This window comes from Lagenorhynchus albirostris, chromosome 11 (assembly GCF_949774975.1).
Source record: "Lagenorhynchus albirostris chromosome 11, mLagAlb1.1, whole genome shotgun sequence".
NCBI lineage: Eukaryota > Metazoa > Chordata > Mammalia > Artiodactyla > Delphinidae > Lagenorhynchus > Lagenorhynchus albirostris.
The window spans coordinates 78,681,840-78,696,904 of NC_083105.1; the positions used below are offsets into that span (position 1 = coordinate 78,681,840).

A 15,065-nucleotide genomic window follows, 5' to 3' on the forward strand; every position below is an offset into this window, starting at 1 on the left:
TTGTGCACGTTCTCTGCTTCTCCCTCTCTCTTATACCTCTTTTTTCTAATACCTGAACTCTCATTTTCTCTTTTATTAAATTAATCTAAGTATCTTGTTGGTTCAAAGAAGTAAGTCCTTTAAATTTTTAAGGAAAAAGAGATAGACTAGCCAAATGCATTTTGTTTTCTTTTTTCTTTTTTTTTTTTTTTTGGCGGTACGCGGGCCTCTCACTGCTGTGGCCTCTCCCGCTGCGGAGCACAGGCTCCGGACGCGCAGGCTCAGCGGCCATGGCCCACGGGCCCAGCCACTCCGCGGCACGTGGGATCCTCCCGGACCGGGGCACGAACCCGCGTCCCCTGCATCGGCAGGTGGACTCTCAACCACTGCGCCACCAGGGAAGCCCATGCATTTTGTTTTAAAGACTTAAACAGTGACATGTTTTAGCTTCTTGTTGAGTATCTGGTCTCTTTGCATGTTAATTAAATGATATATTTTTAGACACATAAATATTATCTTTCCATTTTTGCATGAGTAATAATTGTTGAGAAATTTTAAATGCCACCTTGATGTATTTGTCAGGAAATCTTTCTGTCTCTATGCCTGTGTGTATACTCTGACTCTAAAAATAAACAAACTTAAAAATTCTGAAAGCTGTTACAGTAATGTCCGTGATTTTCTAATTTTTCATTCACTAAACCAACACTATTTAATAAATATACATACTCATGTATTCATAGAGTAGAATAATAAGAAATAACCTGAATCAGCTGTGAAAATAACACTGCTTCTGTATAGAAAGTATTCATTAGTGCATTACTGTTTTATAAGAAAAGGGTAATAGCATATCACTTTGCTCTGGTTTCATTTTACAATGAGAAGAAAGAATCTACTCCACAGAATTTGGAGGAGGAAGTGGGTATAAAAATAGTCATTTTAAAAAAGTGACTGGTAATACCCTCCCTTGCCTTGAAAACTGTAAAATATACTAATAGCTAAAAATAGTGAGAGGGCTTCTTAGAATAGTTGTGAAAATAAGTTTACAAAATGATTATTTTAAGAAGACATGATTTTAGTTGTTAGCTAACTAATGTAACTACATAGACTTATAATTAACTACCCACTCACTTGCCCCATGATTCCAAAATGACAGACACAGGTAGCAATTTGTTATGTTGTTTTGGTCGGGGGAGCGGGGGAGAGTGATGGTGGAAGGATGTGGCACTGGGGATTAGTTGCATAGACTGTACCTCATTTTCTACCATTCTTGCTCATCTTTACAGTGAACGGTAGACAAAAAAATCTAGAGAAAAACTGAAACAACGTTGCTTTTCTACTTTCTGTCATATCTTGCCCTAAAATTTTATGAAAATGTTAAATGTGCCCCTCTGGCTTACCCTTATACCAGCTTAACTTCAGCTATTGAGAAACCAGGACTCTCACCAAACATGAAGAGGGCTGTCCTGGACTTACATCCCTGGATACTTCTTCCTCTTGCCTATATTTTTAAGGTTCCACAAAATGTCAATGTCCTTAAGCCTTATTCATTCATTCATCAAACAGTTGTATCATACACTACTAGTGTACAATATACTGGGAGACATCTAGAGAAAAATGTCACCTTTAAGAGGTGATTTCTGATTTCCAAAGTAAGACATTTACAAATATCAATAACACAGGCTAAAAAAAAACGAATAAGAGGAATGAAAGAACTAAGAATATATACAGAGGAAATCAAGATGCCTTTAGGATAGGAACATGGGAAGCCTTCATGGCAGAAGAGATCATTAAGCTTCAAGTCTTCGTCGCTTACTTTTGAGAGAATGTTTGTTGTTTTTAATTGGAAGTAATTACATATGAAGGCTTCTGGGCAGTGTTAATCAGTAAAAATATAGAAATATTTAGTTCTAGGGACTTCCCTGTTGGTCCAGTGGTTAAGACTCCACGCTCCCAATGCAGGGAGCCTGGGTTCAATCCCTGGTGGGGGAACTAGATCCCACATGCATGCCACAACTAAAAGCGCCTGCATGTCACAACGAAGTTCTCGCACGAGGCAGCGAGGATTCCGCGGGCCGCAGCTAAGACCCGGTACAGCCAAATAAATAATTAAATATTTTTTTAAAAAGAAATAGTTCTAAAACATCATAAGATTGAGATGTTGAGTATATTTTTTATTCTTGAGTTCTTAAAATTTTTTTTTAATTTAATGGTATTAAAAGTGAGAAACTGACTTAGAATATTGTATGGAGTTCTTATCTGTTTTAGAAAAAGGGCTTTTTGATTTTTCTTCAATAAATTTTTATAACACAAGTTTACATTCCCTATTTCTACTTTGTAATAATCAAAGCCCCAATTCAGGCTCCTGTAAGTCAGCATAGGAGGGTGAGAGGGACTCGCGGGAACATGAAGACAGGCCCGTAGCTGTGGTGCTGGAACATCCACCTTGCCGCACATTTTTGGCTCAGCAGTGATTACATGAGCATAACAAGCTTTAAATTTTCCCCAAATGTATCATTTTTCTCTTTTCACAGGGGAAGGAGAGGTATAGAAAAGGATAGCAGGAAGGCATTAATGAAGGATACAGTACAAAATGTAAGTGGTGAGAGGTTGCTGGTTAACATTTAGATTAGCAAGTTAGTGAATTTTTTCTTCCGTTTTTAAAGACATTGAATCATCCATTTGAATTATGGTGACCTAGTTTCTCCCTTTAAGGCTTACAGTATATCCTACTTTCTAGAGACTGTAGAAACATATATAAAGATGTGGATTTAAATAAAGCTGTAATAGCACTACTGTCTTCAGTAAGATGTGACTTCAGCTCTTACTCTATGTAGAGAAAACTATTGACATTGGAGATGAGGCATAATGGAGAAGAAAAAAATCCCTTAAGCTACCAGGCTGTTTGAGGGTGTGTACCTGGAACAGGTGTCAGGAAGTCACCTACCTTCTTGGGCCTCAGTTTCTTCATCTGCAGAATTAAAGGGTTGGATTCAAAGGTTATTTTAGGCTTGAAGAATCACTGTTGATTCTGTTTTTGGATGGTGGAAAATCTTGAGTTTTTATCAATCTTAATTTGGAATTTTGCTATACTTCTTGCTCATCAGTATCTAATATGAAGAACAGGGATCAAACAGAAATAACAGAGACTTCCCTGGTGGCGCAGTGGTTAGGAATCTGCCTGACATTGCAGGGGACACAGGTTCAAGCCCTAGTCCAGGAAGATCCCACATGCCGCAGGGCAACTAAGCCCCCGTGTGCCACAACTACAGAGCCCATGCACCACAACTACTGAGCCTGTGCTCTAGAGCCCATAAGCCACAACTACTGAAGCCCGCACGCCTTGAGCCCGTGCTGCACAACAAGAGAAGCCACCACAGTGAGAAGCCCGCACACTGCAATGAAGAGTAGCCTCCCCACTCACCGCAACTAGAGAAAGCCCGGGCACCGCAATGAAGACCCAATGCGGCCAAAAATTAATTAATTATTTTTTTAAAATTTGACACTAAAAAAAAAAAAGGAGAGAATAACAGAAGCCTAATTGTTTGCTCTCCTCTTTTCATCTTACCTTGGCATTCAGGATCAGAAGACAGTATGAATTCTCTCCTTGCTGACCTGGGGGCATTGTTGAGGGGCGGGGAGATGGGGAAGCATGAGGTGAGGCTTCCTATTCTGTTTATTGACTTCACCCCATGCCTTGTGTCCAGCTACTAATCCAGTCAGGATCAGTTTTATGTGATGGACTACCTTGCCCCCCTCCTCCTCCCCAGTTTAGGAGCTTAGTTTTCCTTTACTCTGACAACCTTGTTCTGATCAAGAGGGTATGGACAGTAAAGGTAAAATACTGTTTTTGTATATACTGTCATCAAGTACCTGAGGGACAATGCAAATTTTAGGCAGGTACTTAGACCCTTGAATTTTCTATATCTGAAAGATATTTAGAAGTCTTTTAATTCAAAATCCAAAGTGTAAACAAACTCAAAAAACATTTCCTCTTATTTCTGTCTCCTCTTTTCCTCAACTCAAAAATGTTCAAGTCAAGTCTGAGTTACCCAAGGGTTGGTCACTTACCTTTCTCTAGGCACTTGCCTCCACTGCTCTCTGCCTCCTGCTCTTCGTCCAGTGGCTTCTGAAATGGTTTTGCCATGTAAGAGGTTGAAGCTAAGTTTAGATAAAGTGAAAACTTGTGGGGTTTCTGTGGACCGGATTGCCCTTTGCCAGTTTCATTCCATTTTGGGATACTACAGCTGCTAAATTTTAGCAGTTATTGCGAATTCTACATTATGAACGGTGTTAGAGCAGTGGAATGGCATAGAAAGTTCAAGCTCAGTAAGCATTTTATTTTCCCCAGTGCCTAATTTGTAAGGTACTATGAGTCTGTGTGCTTTTACCTGTCTAAGGAAAGTCTGTTCGATGCCATGTATTACAGAGTTATATCCAGATTATAATAAACTGATGAGACCCAGGGGAAATGATTCATATGTATTAAATATATACTTATATATTCCCTCACATAGGGAAAAATGCTGGCAACAGAGATTTATTTTTAAAGAGTAAAATATTCTTAACCCTGAGAAGGTTAACATAAAAGGCAGTGCAACCTTTTCTTTATAATAGTTGATTTTGTTTATAATAGTTGGCAAGAATATTTTAGAACATAAAATTACTATAAAACCTTTGTATTTTTTAATTGATACTTTTAGCATTTTATTAAGTAAAAGTTTTTTTAATTAATTTTTTAATTGAAGTATAGTCGACTTACAATGTTGTGTTAGTTTCTGCTGTACAGCAAAGTGAATCAGCCATACATATACATATATCCACTCTCTTCTAGACTCCATTTCCATATAGGTCATTACAGAGCACCAAATAGAGTTCCCTGTGCTATACAGCAGGTTGTTATTAGTTATCTTTTATGTATAATAGTGTGTATATGTCAATCCCAATCTCCAATTTAAAAACCTTTGTATTTCTTTTTCCTCTTTCAGGCTAATTTGTGTTTTGTGGATATTGACAACCATTTTATTGAGTTGCCTGAAGAATTTCCACAGTTCCCCAATAAAGTAGATTTTATCCAGGAACTCTCTGAAATTCTTCTTCAATTTGGGATCCCTCCTGAGGGCAGCCTACATTGTAGTGAGAGTGCCACCAAGCTAAAGAATCTGGTTCTGAAAGACTTGGTCAATGACAAGAAGAATGGCAACGTCTCTGCTAATAACATTAGCATGTATGAGTTACTGAAGGGCAACGAAACCATAGCCCGCCTCCAGGCTCTAGCCAAGCGGACTGGTGTGACCATGGAAAAAATGGACCTCTCTGCCTCTTTGAGTGAAAAAGAAAAAGATTTAAAACTGCAGTGTGAAGAGGCAGAACTAAGGGACTACCAGCTCAACGTACAGCTCCGAGAGGTCTTTGCTAACCGCTTTACGCAGATGTTTGCAGATTATGAAGCGTTTGTGATTCAGACTGCTCAGGACATGGAATCTTGGCTGACCAACCGGGAACAGATGCAGAACTTTGACAAAGTAAAAAGAAGCAGAGTTTCCCTTTTCATGGTTTTTAGTGGGCTATACATTACTGATTTTGTTAACTTTTTTAAAATACAGATTTTTCCGCCTCTCCTTTCCCTTTAAGAACTCTTTTTACCAATATTTTATACTATATAAAATAATTTCACTGGAAAGTATAAATCAACTAGCTCATTAAGCTGCTCATTGAATTATGTATTTAATTGCCTTTAACCTTATTTTTAACTTTTCTATACTTTGAAGATGTTTGAAATGAAACTTAAATTCCATGTTTTTCAAATCTGTTAATACTGTCTCACCTTGTACGCATTTTATTTACTCATATTTTAGGATCAAGTCTAGTTAAATGAGGCCTATTCCTTTTCTAATAAATCCTTATTCTTATATTTTGTCTTCATCCTGCAATGAAGTCACAACTTCCCCATGTAAAGGTAACAGTTTACTTTCAGGAGGTAAATTTTTTTCTCATCTTAGGATCAAAAGAGAGAAAAAGGGAGGTTTTATGAGAAAAATGAGTTTTTATGACTTTAACCCTCTGTTCCTAAGATTTTGGAAAGGGAAGACAGAAAACGACACTAACTTTTGATTGTCCTGCTGAAATTGAAGCTTCTTTCTAAGGTTTACTATAGAGTATTCTTCTGCCGGTTTTTCTGGGCATATCCACCAATTTTTTTTTTCTTCCAGACAAAAGCACTTAGGGGTGTGCATTAACTCTTTCAGGTCACTAGGGTATAGTTCAGTCCCTTGCCTCTGTGATTGCCAAGGCATGATATTGCTATTAGAATGAATTATGGCTTTTTGCTAAATAGTACCTTTGTATCATGAAAGACCTCTCAAAGGGGCTAATATGTTCTAAGAGGCTAATCTACAATCTTGGAGCATCTGACAAATAAGAATTAATAAAAAATTTTGTAAAGGTGGGTGGTATAAAAGATTATTTTCTGATTTCATTAGATTTTTTTAGATGAGTTATATAAACCACATTTAACAGTTAATTTCTGATGCACTTTATGTTTGAGAAAACTTCTTTAATAAATTAAGAAGCTTTCACCTCTCCAAATATGTTCTTGCTCTTAGTTTCCATTCTCATTAAGCTTAACCATTTTTCCACATTTTTTCCTAGCCAGCTTGGAACTAATCTGTGTATACTCATGATTTATCCTTGGAGCAATTCAAATTCTTATCTAAATCGAGCACTGGTGCTTTCTTCCTTCTTAATCTTTATGTAGCTTCAAACTATAAATGGAATTCTTTTTATATAACCCCTAGAGAAATGAAAGTTTCATGTTGGATTCCAGAAGGCTTGTAATCATCTCATTTTCACTAGGAAAATTTACAGGACTATCACATAGTAGTCCTGCAAGCCAAGTCTTTCCTGCCTTAAGTGATGTAGCCCACAAGGATCTAAATATCAAAAGCCAGACATTTGGTCCATTTAGGAAAAAAGGCTGTTTGCTCTGTGAAAAGTAAAATTGCTATTTATCTGTAAAATATCTTTTGAAGAGGTGAACTGTTTCTGGAGATGACTGTGAACCTTTCTTTGGTGATTCGGATTTGTGTAACTCCATCTGGACTATGGAGGCACTTAAATTGAATAAGTGGATTTCTGTAAGGAAGTTTTTCAAAGCTATCCTAAATTTCAGAATTTATTTCCTAAATAAATATGCTAGGAGGAAGCTAGTGAGTATTAAGGAGAGTAACCTTAGGTCAGAACTTATCCTTCCACCTTTCCCCTTCTGGCTTTTGCCACATTGCACCTAATCAAAAGAATGAAAAGCAAAAGTAACCCCACAGCTGAAATAGTAATCCACTTCCAAATTTTAGCTAGTGTCACATTGTGGCTAGAATTCCTCTACACACATGGACCTGAAGAGCCAAAGGAAAAAAATGAACCCTTTGAATTAGAAACTGATTACAATTTACTGAACCGTTCCATGCAAGCAGAAAGGCTGGTAACAGGACCATGTGGCTGGTTGTACATGTTTTCCAAAGGCTTGGCTTGCTTTGGATGGTTTTTCAGGCAGTGCTTTTTTTAGTTGTTAAGGCCCAAACTATTCTTTCAGCACAGGTCTGGATGGCGTTTGATCTTTAACTAATACTCATCCATCAGTTTTTAACTGGGGGTCCTAGGAAAACATCCCCCTGAACCAAAGATTTTACCCATAAGCACAAATTCCACGTTGTTGGATTTTTTAAGGTTATTGCTTATGTATATCTTATTATTGTATCGGTTAATCACCTCGATGCCTTATGACTTGGAGGTATTTGGCACAGGCTAGGAGCAGAGAGCAGAAGAAATTACAGCTCACTGGGGAAAGGGGTCAAATTTAATGGTAAGTGAAGAGAATGATTGATGATCATGTAGCAACCGATCCACCATCTTTCATTAATGATGCCCTTTTTTCTGCATAATGGTCATGAGGACCAGAACGTAAATCAATTTTGAAAGGTGGGATCAGTGCTGAAGAACTAAGTGACCTAAATTCTATGACTTTAGAAAATAGGAAGAAAAAGTGGAGTTTTAAGGATTTTTAAATTTCAAGCATCAGTTTTGTGTGTTATAAGATTGTGAAAAGGAATGATCTTAGCAACAGATAATTTTTGGATTTATCATGTAGTATTGAGATGGTCTCTTTGCACTAATAATTGCCTAATTATCTCATTACAGGCTTCCTTTCTGTCTGACCAGCCTGAACCTTACCTGCCATTTCTTTCACGCTTCATTGAAACACAGATGTTTGCCACCTTTATTGATAATAAAATTATGTCTCAGTGGGAAGAGAAAGATCCTTTGCTTCGAGTCTTTGACTCTCGGATTGAGAAGATAAGACTGTATAATGTAAGGGCACCCACCTTGAGGACATCTATATATCAGAAATGCAGCACTTTAAAAGAAGCAGGTACATTTGTTATGTCTTTTAAAATTAACTTAAAATCCACGATCATATCTTTTTACACATCGTTGGCCTTATAAACCACAGAATTAATTTTCAATGTTAGACTTCTTGGTTAACCCTTGTACTGTATCAAGAGATGCTTTCTATCGTTTTGTTTCCTTCTGTTTTGTGAGCTAGTGTCTGTCCTGTTCCTGCTTGACATTCCTCTTCCCTCAGAAGATGAAAAACAATAACAAATTGAATGGAATACAACTATAAGGTTGCTGTGAAACTGTTAATTTCTGTCTTGCTGCTTATTTTGCCTTTTTGCTTTTTACCTATTCTCTCTTCATCCAAGGAAAGATAAGTATTAATTTGAAATAGGAAATTTGAGTTGCTGCCTAATTTACATAACTAAAACAGTATATTTACTTCAGTGGTGCCATTAATTAAAATAGCTTCATTTACTGAAATTAAATCTCTAGATTCTTGTATTCAAATTAGAGGTTCCCAACCCTGACATTAGTTTTTTCTCTCAGAGAATTATGAGTCTTGGCCAATCTTGTCTGGCAGTGTGATATAGTCCGTTAAATAAATAATCATATTAATAGTCAGCGTTTACTGAGTACATACTATGTGAGGGACATAATACCAGCTGTTTTACATGCATTTTGACATTTGATCTTAATAATGAGGGGGTATAGACACATTTTATTGTCTGTTTTATTGCTGTCGTCATCTTACAGTTGAGAAAACTGAGAGGTTAAGTAACTTGCTGTGATTGCATAGCTTGTGGTTGGTAGAGCCCTGATTTGGACCAGAGTTTGACTGATTCTAGCCCCTGGAGTCTCACTACCACATTAGCTGTTCATTCAATAAATGAACATGTAAAATGTACCAGTCCACACAACTTTATACATTTATACCTGGTTCCTAACTCTTTCTTTGCCAAATAAAGTGATATCTATCACTTGAGTGCCCCTTCCTTTTATTTCTTCCCCTTCGTGTAGAAGTTATTTGAGAGCAATTTTTTTTTTCCGGAGCAAAAAGGGGCAGCAAATGTGGATTTTCTTTGCTCTGCCTCTGTTGCTTGCCTTTCCCACTTTATTTTAAATAGATCAAAGTTACAGGAGTGGTGATGCTGTAGTTGTAGCATATTTTAAGGAAGGAAGTATATAAATGATGTCTCTTGTGTAGCCTTAGAGGTTTCTGATGACTCGCTGAAACATCATTCTGTTGTATCCCACTTATGAGGATAGATCCTTGGAGCCCCTTTAGGAAGTGACAATTGTTTCTGTGTTTCTGGAAGTTGAGGGAGCAGAGTGAATGAAATTGTCTATGCCTATTCAGAGAATAGTATGACTTTCAGTGCTTTAATAGCCATGTAAATAGTATAATGCCTTGTTGAGCAAATTTTATTCTTCCCTTCCTGACAGAATTTTTTAAATGAAGTTAAGTGCTGATTGCTATATTTGTGTGCTTCTAGAAAATCTTTTCAATTAAAATAGATTTTCTATCAGCCTCTCAGAGTTTTATACTCCTACTGTCATTGCAGAAATGATATAAACTGTTGAAAATGTACCATTATAGCTTATATATGAAGTCCTTTTATTTTATGATGCTATTAAAAAAGCATTGACAAACAGACAATATGTACCCAAAACACTTCTTGACTGCTTTTATACCAAAAGAGCTTTAAGAACAACAACAACAAAAACGTACCATTACAGGTTTAATATATATGAAAAAGAGATTAGGCTAAATTAGGAATAGTCTCCCAGGAACTTAATTTATCAAAGACTTTCTTAAAAAGTAAAAGGAGGGCTTCCCTTGTGGCGCAGTAGTTAAGAATCCACCTGCCAATGCAGGGGACACGGGTTTGAATCCTGGTCCAGGAAGATCCCACATGCCGCGGAGCAACTAAGCCTGTGCACCACAACTACTGAGCCTGAGCTCTAGAGGCCGTGAGCCACAACTACTGAGCCCGTGTGCCACAACTACTGAAGCCCACGTGCCACAACTACTGAAGCCCACATGCCTAGAGCCCATGCTCCACAACAAGAGAAGCCACTGCAATGAGAAGCCCGTGCACCATAATGAAGAGTAGCCCCCACTCGCTGCAACTAGAGAAAGCCCAGGCGCAGCAACGAAGACCCAACGCAGCCAAAGATAAAAATAAAAATGAATAAATAAATTTATTTTTTTAAAAAGTAAAAGGAGGCAGTCAGCTGTAACTATGTCTCACAGATGGTGCAGTTATTTCTTTTATCGGGTAAAATTGTCTCCTCCCCACCCTCACCCACAACAGAAACTAGGATTTTTTGGTTGACATTGGATTTTATTGTGTATCTTGTTTTTTTTTTTCTGTCCTTCGTTGTGTTGCTTTTGTTTCTGTTTTGCCTCTAACTAAAAAGAATTTTGATTTGCAGGTGAACTCTTTAGGCAGAGGCTATCTGCTGCTGATATTGTGGCACCAGAACCTCATGATTTCTGTGCAGAAAGACACCAAGTTGCTAGTAACGCAGAGTTTTCTTATTCCTTACTGATCACAGGAAATGAGTTTTGGCACAAACCCCTGAAAGTCTAACAACAGCCCCATGATCTCTCGAAGCAGGCATTTAATAATTTCTGAATGTTCAGTATTCACTGATGATACAATCACTGAAAAGTAGCATTGTGTTATGCTCCCTATGGCAATCTTATAAACCCTAGAGTAATTCATTGTGAATCATGATTTTTGTTTTTACAGAGCTTCCGAACTAAAGGAGAATAACTCAATATCAGATGCATTTTTTTCTGTTATTTTAAATCCAATGGAAAAACTGAAGCTACTTTTCCTTTTTTCCTTTTGTGAGAACAGAAGCACTTTTTGGCAGAGATGGAATTCTGTACTATTTCATGGAACATAAAATTGTCAGGGACTTCAGAGAATTCCATGCCATGAATCTAAGCATTATTTCTCTAACCATCTGTTAATTGTGTTTTATAAATATTAGGAAGCATTAAGAGTATAGATACGGTTGTGGAGAGTCAGGGGGCATCATTGAAAATTAAATATCATTTCACATTAAAACATGACATCCTTTTGCCCAGCCTAGAACATATGGACTATGTTTCACGAGAAGTTACAAGTTACACATTAGAAATAAAATGAAATTCAAAAAGTTGTGGATAAATTCATATGAGTTATAAAGAAAAATTAGGGAAGCTTAAAACATATCTAACATTTTGAAGTTTAGGGTAATAATGCCTTCTGCACACATGCCTTAATGTTGCAAATGCAAACAACTGGCTGGGAGGCATCCATCTCACATAAGATGGTCTTAAGCAGCTCCATTTGACAAGAGTGAAATGTGTCATGGACAGACCCCTCCCCATCCAAAACAGAAATTTTTCTAGAGTATATATGGGGAAGAACCAGCAATACTCAATCTGCTGGTATTGAGTGGGGCAAAATAAACTGATTCTATGAAATATTTGTAAAAATACCTGTTTACTTCTCTCAAATCCCAAGATTGGCAGTTCCCATGGTGTGTTCTGTTTATCACACAACCACACTTACTGCTTGTTCTCCTTGCAGTAATCTCTAGTCAAGGGATGGGAGACCTAATCTTGCTTCACAAGTATTATATTTTTTCTTGAAAATTCAGTTGATAAAGGCATTTAAGATCAGATTTTTTACCAGAGAAATAGTTCACTGTTTCCTGGGCCTTTGAAACATCTCTCAACTTTATGTGGTTTTAAAATAGAAATGTTGAGTAATTCCTATTTTTTAACTCTGGCCTATTTTATTCTTCAAAAGGCAGCTTCTCATCCCCTGGACATTTTCTAAATGCCTGCTTATTTTATTTTTCTCTGCATTATGCCTTTTGATCTAATAAACACTCCTAAATGACTCCTACTAATGAGAATGTGTTGCTAAAAGTGAGGTGATAAACTTTACACAGTTCCTTGTTTTTACAAATGGAGAAGCATGAATATTTAATTTCTTTGCACAAAGAAATAAAGTAACATAAGGCTACAGTGCTTGCTTTTTTCTTCCCTTTGTCTTTCAGCTCAAGGAAAATATTTTATTTGCCATCATTTTCTTTAATGTTGTACTTAGAACCATATTTTCATTAAGAATATTGAATTTCCCACTTAAGGGAAACTGTTTCAATACTAAATTATAGATTTTTTTTTAACCCCGCTGCCCTGCTTTTGACAAATGCAGAAAATAATATGAAAATGAATTATCTAGTATTTACTTAAAACTAACCTTTTTATACTTAACATTATACGTGATTTCTGAAGAGCTTTTGTAAAAATCTATTTCAGACTATCAGAAAGGTCGAGTTTCTTGTCACTGCATGAATGGAGGAAGCATTATTTTTTAAGGTTTAGCCAATGAAATGTCTAATATGTTATGAATTTAATTTATAGCCCAGTCAATTGAGCAGCGGCTGATGAAAATGGATCACACTGCAATCCACCCACATCTACTTGATATGAAAATTGGTCAAGGCAAATATGAGCAAGGGTTCTTTCCAAAGTTACAGTCTGATGTCTTGGCAACAGGACCAGCTAATAACAAGTAAGCATGTTCTTCACTTGAGTAGTTGGTTGAAGGAGTGAATGAAGGGCGCAGTGCTCTAATGGGGAATGCTTAACTGTTAAACATTTTATCAGTCATTACTTTTTCAAAGACCAAATTAATCTGCTTGAAATATGAATTGACACTCAATGAGTATTTGACTTTTAATTCCATCATGTAAGAAAATCCAAAGCCTAGATATTTTTCTCTTGTTGAAGTAATGTGCACTTGGGAATAGTTTCATTTTAAATGACTGTGTTTTAAATATAATGCTAATACTGTCTAATGGAATTAGAAAAGTTATGCCTTCACTGTCTGTATTAGTTTCCTAGGACTGCTGTAACAAAGTACTATAAACTTGGTGGCTTAAAACAAGAGAAATTTATTCTTTCATAGTTCTGGAAGCTAGAAGTCCAAAATCAAGGTATTGGCAGCGCCATGCTGCCTCCAAAGCCTGTAGGAAAGGACCCTTCCTTGCCCCTTCCCACTTCTGGTAGCCCCAGGCATTGTTTGTCTTACAGGAGCATAACTCAGTCTCTGCCTCCTCTTCACAAGGCTGCCATCCCTCTGTGTCTGCTCTCCTCTTATAAGGACAACAGTTATGTTGGATTAGGGCCCACCCTAAATGCCCTCATCTTAACTTGATTACATGTGCAAAGATCCTCTTTCCAAATAAGGTGATATCCACAGGTGTTGGGATTAAGACTTCAGCATATCTTGGGGCTTTCCTGGTGGCTCAGTGGTTAAGAATCCGCCTGCCAATGCAGTGGACACTGGTTCAAGCCCTGGTCCGGGAAGATCCCACATGCCGCGGAGCAACTAAGCCCATGCGCCAGAACTAGGGAGCCTGTGCTCTAGAGCTCACGAGCCACAACTACTGAGCCCACGTGCCACAGCTGCTGAAGCCCGTGTGCCTAGAGCCCGTGCTCCGCAACAAGAGAAACCACCACAATGAGAAGCCCGCACACCGCAATGAAGAGTAGCTCCCTCTCGCCGCAACTAGAGAAAGCCCGCGTGCAGGAATGAAGACCCAACGCAGCCAAAATAAATAAATTAATTAATTAATTTTTAAAAAAAGACTTCAGCTTATCTTTTAGGGAGACACAATTCAACCCATGACACCATTCTGTACTTTTAAGTATCAAGTGCAGAAATTACAAAACAACCAAAAATAAAGGTAAACCATATCATTTTTTATGGTAGATGATTCCACTCAGAAAATACCTGAATATGGTTAGAATTGAGAGGTTATTTGGATTTAGGGGAATTCTTGATTTTAGCTGAACACAAGAATGTAATAAAGAAGGATTTTACAAGAAAAGAACTCAAAGGAGAGTATTAATGGGGAATATGGTAAGTTGGAAAGAAGCCTTTGAATTGGAAATCAGCAGTTCTGGAATTTAGTTCATTCCTGACCACTAACCAGCTTAGGATCCTTGGACAGCTTGGAATCACTTGCCCCTTTTCTCATTTAGTAACATTCTATAACATCTGTGATTTTATTAAAGAGGCTCAGAGAAGGAAAGGGAGGAGCCAGGCAGTGGCCAACAAATGAGATAGAAGACTGTGGTAGAGATTGGGTGTATAAAATGGAAGTGGCGTTGAGCCAGAAGGCAAGTAGAGAATCAGTGAGGGGAATAAGACAGGTGGAATTATGCCTTTTAACCTAAATGGCCCAATCTAAATAATAATATGCAAGTTCTTGAAAGATGGCTTTAAAGTATGCTGTTTCTGTCTAACATATGATCTGCTGAGCTACATGTTGGGGAAGTTTTGGTACTTAACCTCTTTATTTCCCGTAATGATTGTCATGATTTTATTGGTCAGGAAAAAAGAAAACTTAGTAAATTATCTTTATCATATGTGATGGTAATGCTTGGTTTAATTTATTAAACACTATACTAAGCTAAGTATTGTGCTACTTGGAGTTTCTTGGGCTGCATATATATGTGGTAATATTTGTATATCTTGTGTTTGTATAGTTACTGTCCTATTTTTAATAACCTAAAGGAATGAAACCCTTACCATTTTCCCATCTAAAGGTGTTCCTTTAAATGTGTTTCTGAAATGTGTCAAAATTACTGATTCATTTAGGTCTACACCTGAGAAAAC

General features: G+C 37.3%; 1 protein-coding gene across 2 annotated transcripts in view; it reads left to right on the plus strand.

Annotated features, from left to right (window-relative positions):
* Nucleotides 1–15,065, plus strand: part of DENND5B (DENN domain containing 5B) — a 205,946-nt gene that overhangs the window by 137,416 nt on the left and 53,465 nt on the right. For both annotated transcript variants that reach the window (XM_060166609.1, XM_060166610.1), the window contains 3 exons: nucleotides 4,965–5,501; nucleotides 8,173–8,404; nucleotides 12,803–12,953. In XM_060166609.1, the coding sequence (XP_060022592.1) occupies nucleotides 4,965–5,501; nucleotides 8,173–8,404; nucleotides 12,803–12,953 (920 nt within the window). The remainder of the gene's footprint in view (nucleotides 1–4,964; nucleotides 5,502–8,172; nucleotides 8,405–12,802; nucleotides 12,954–15,065) is intronic.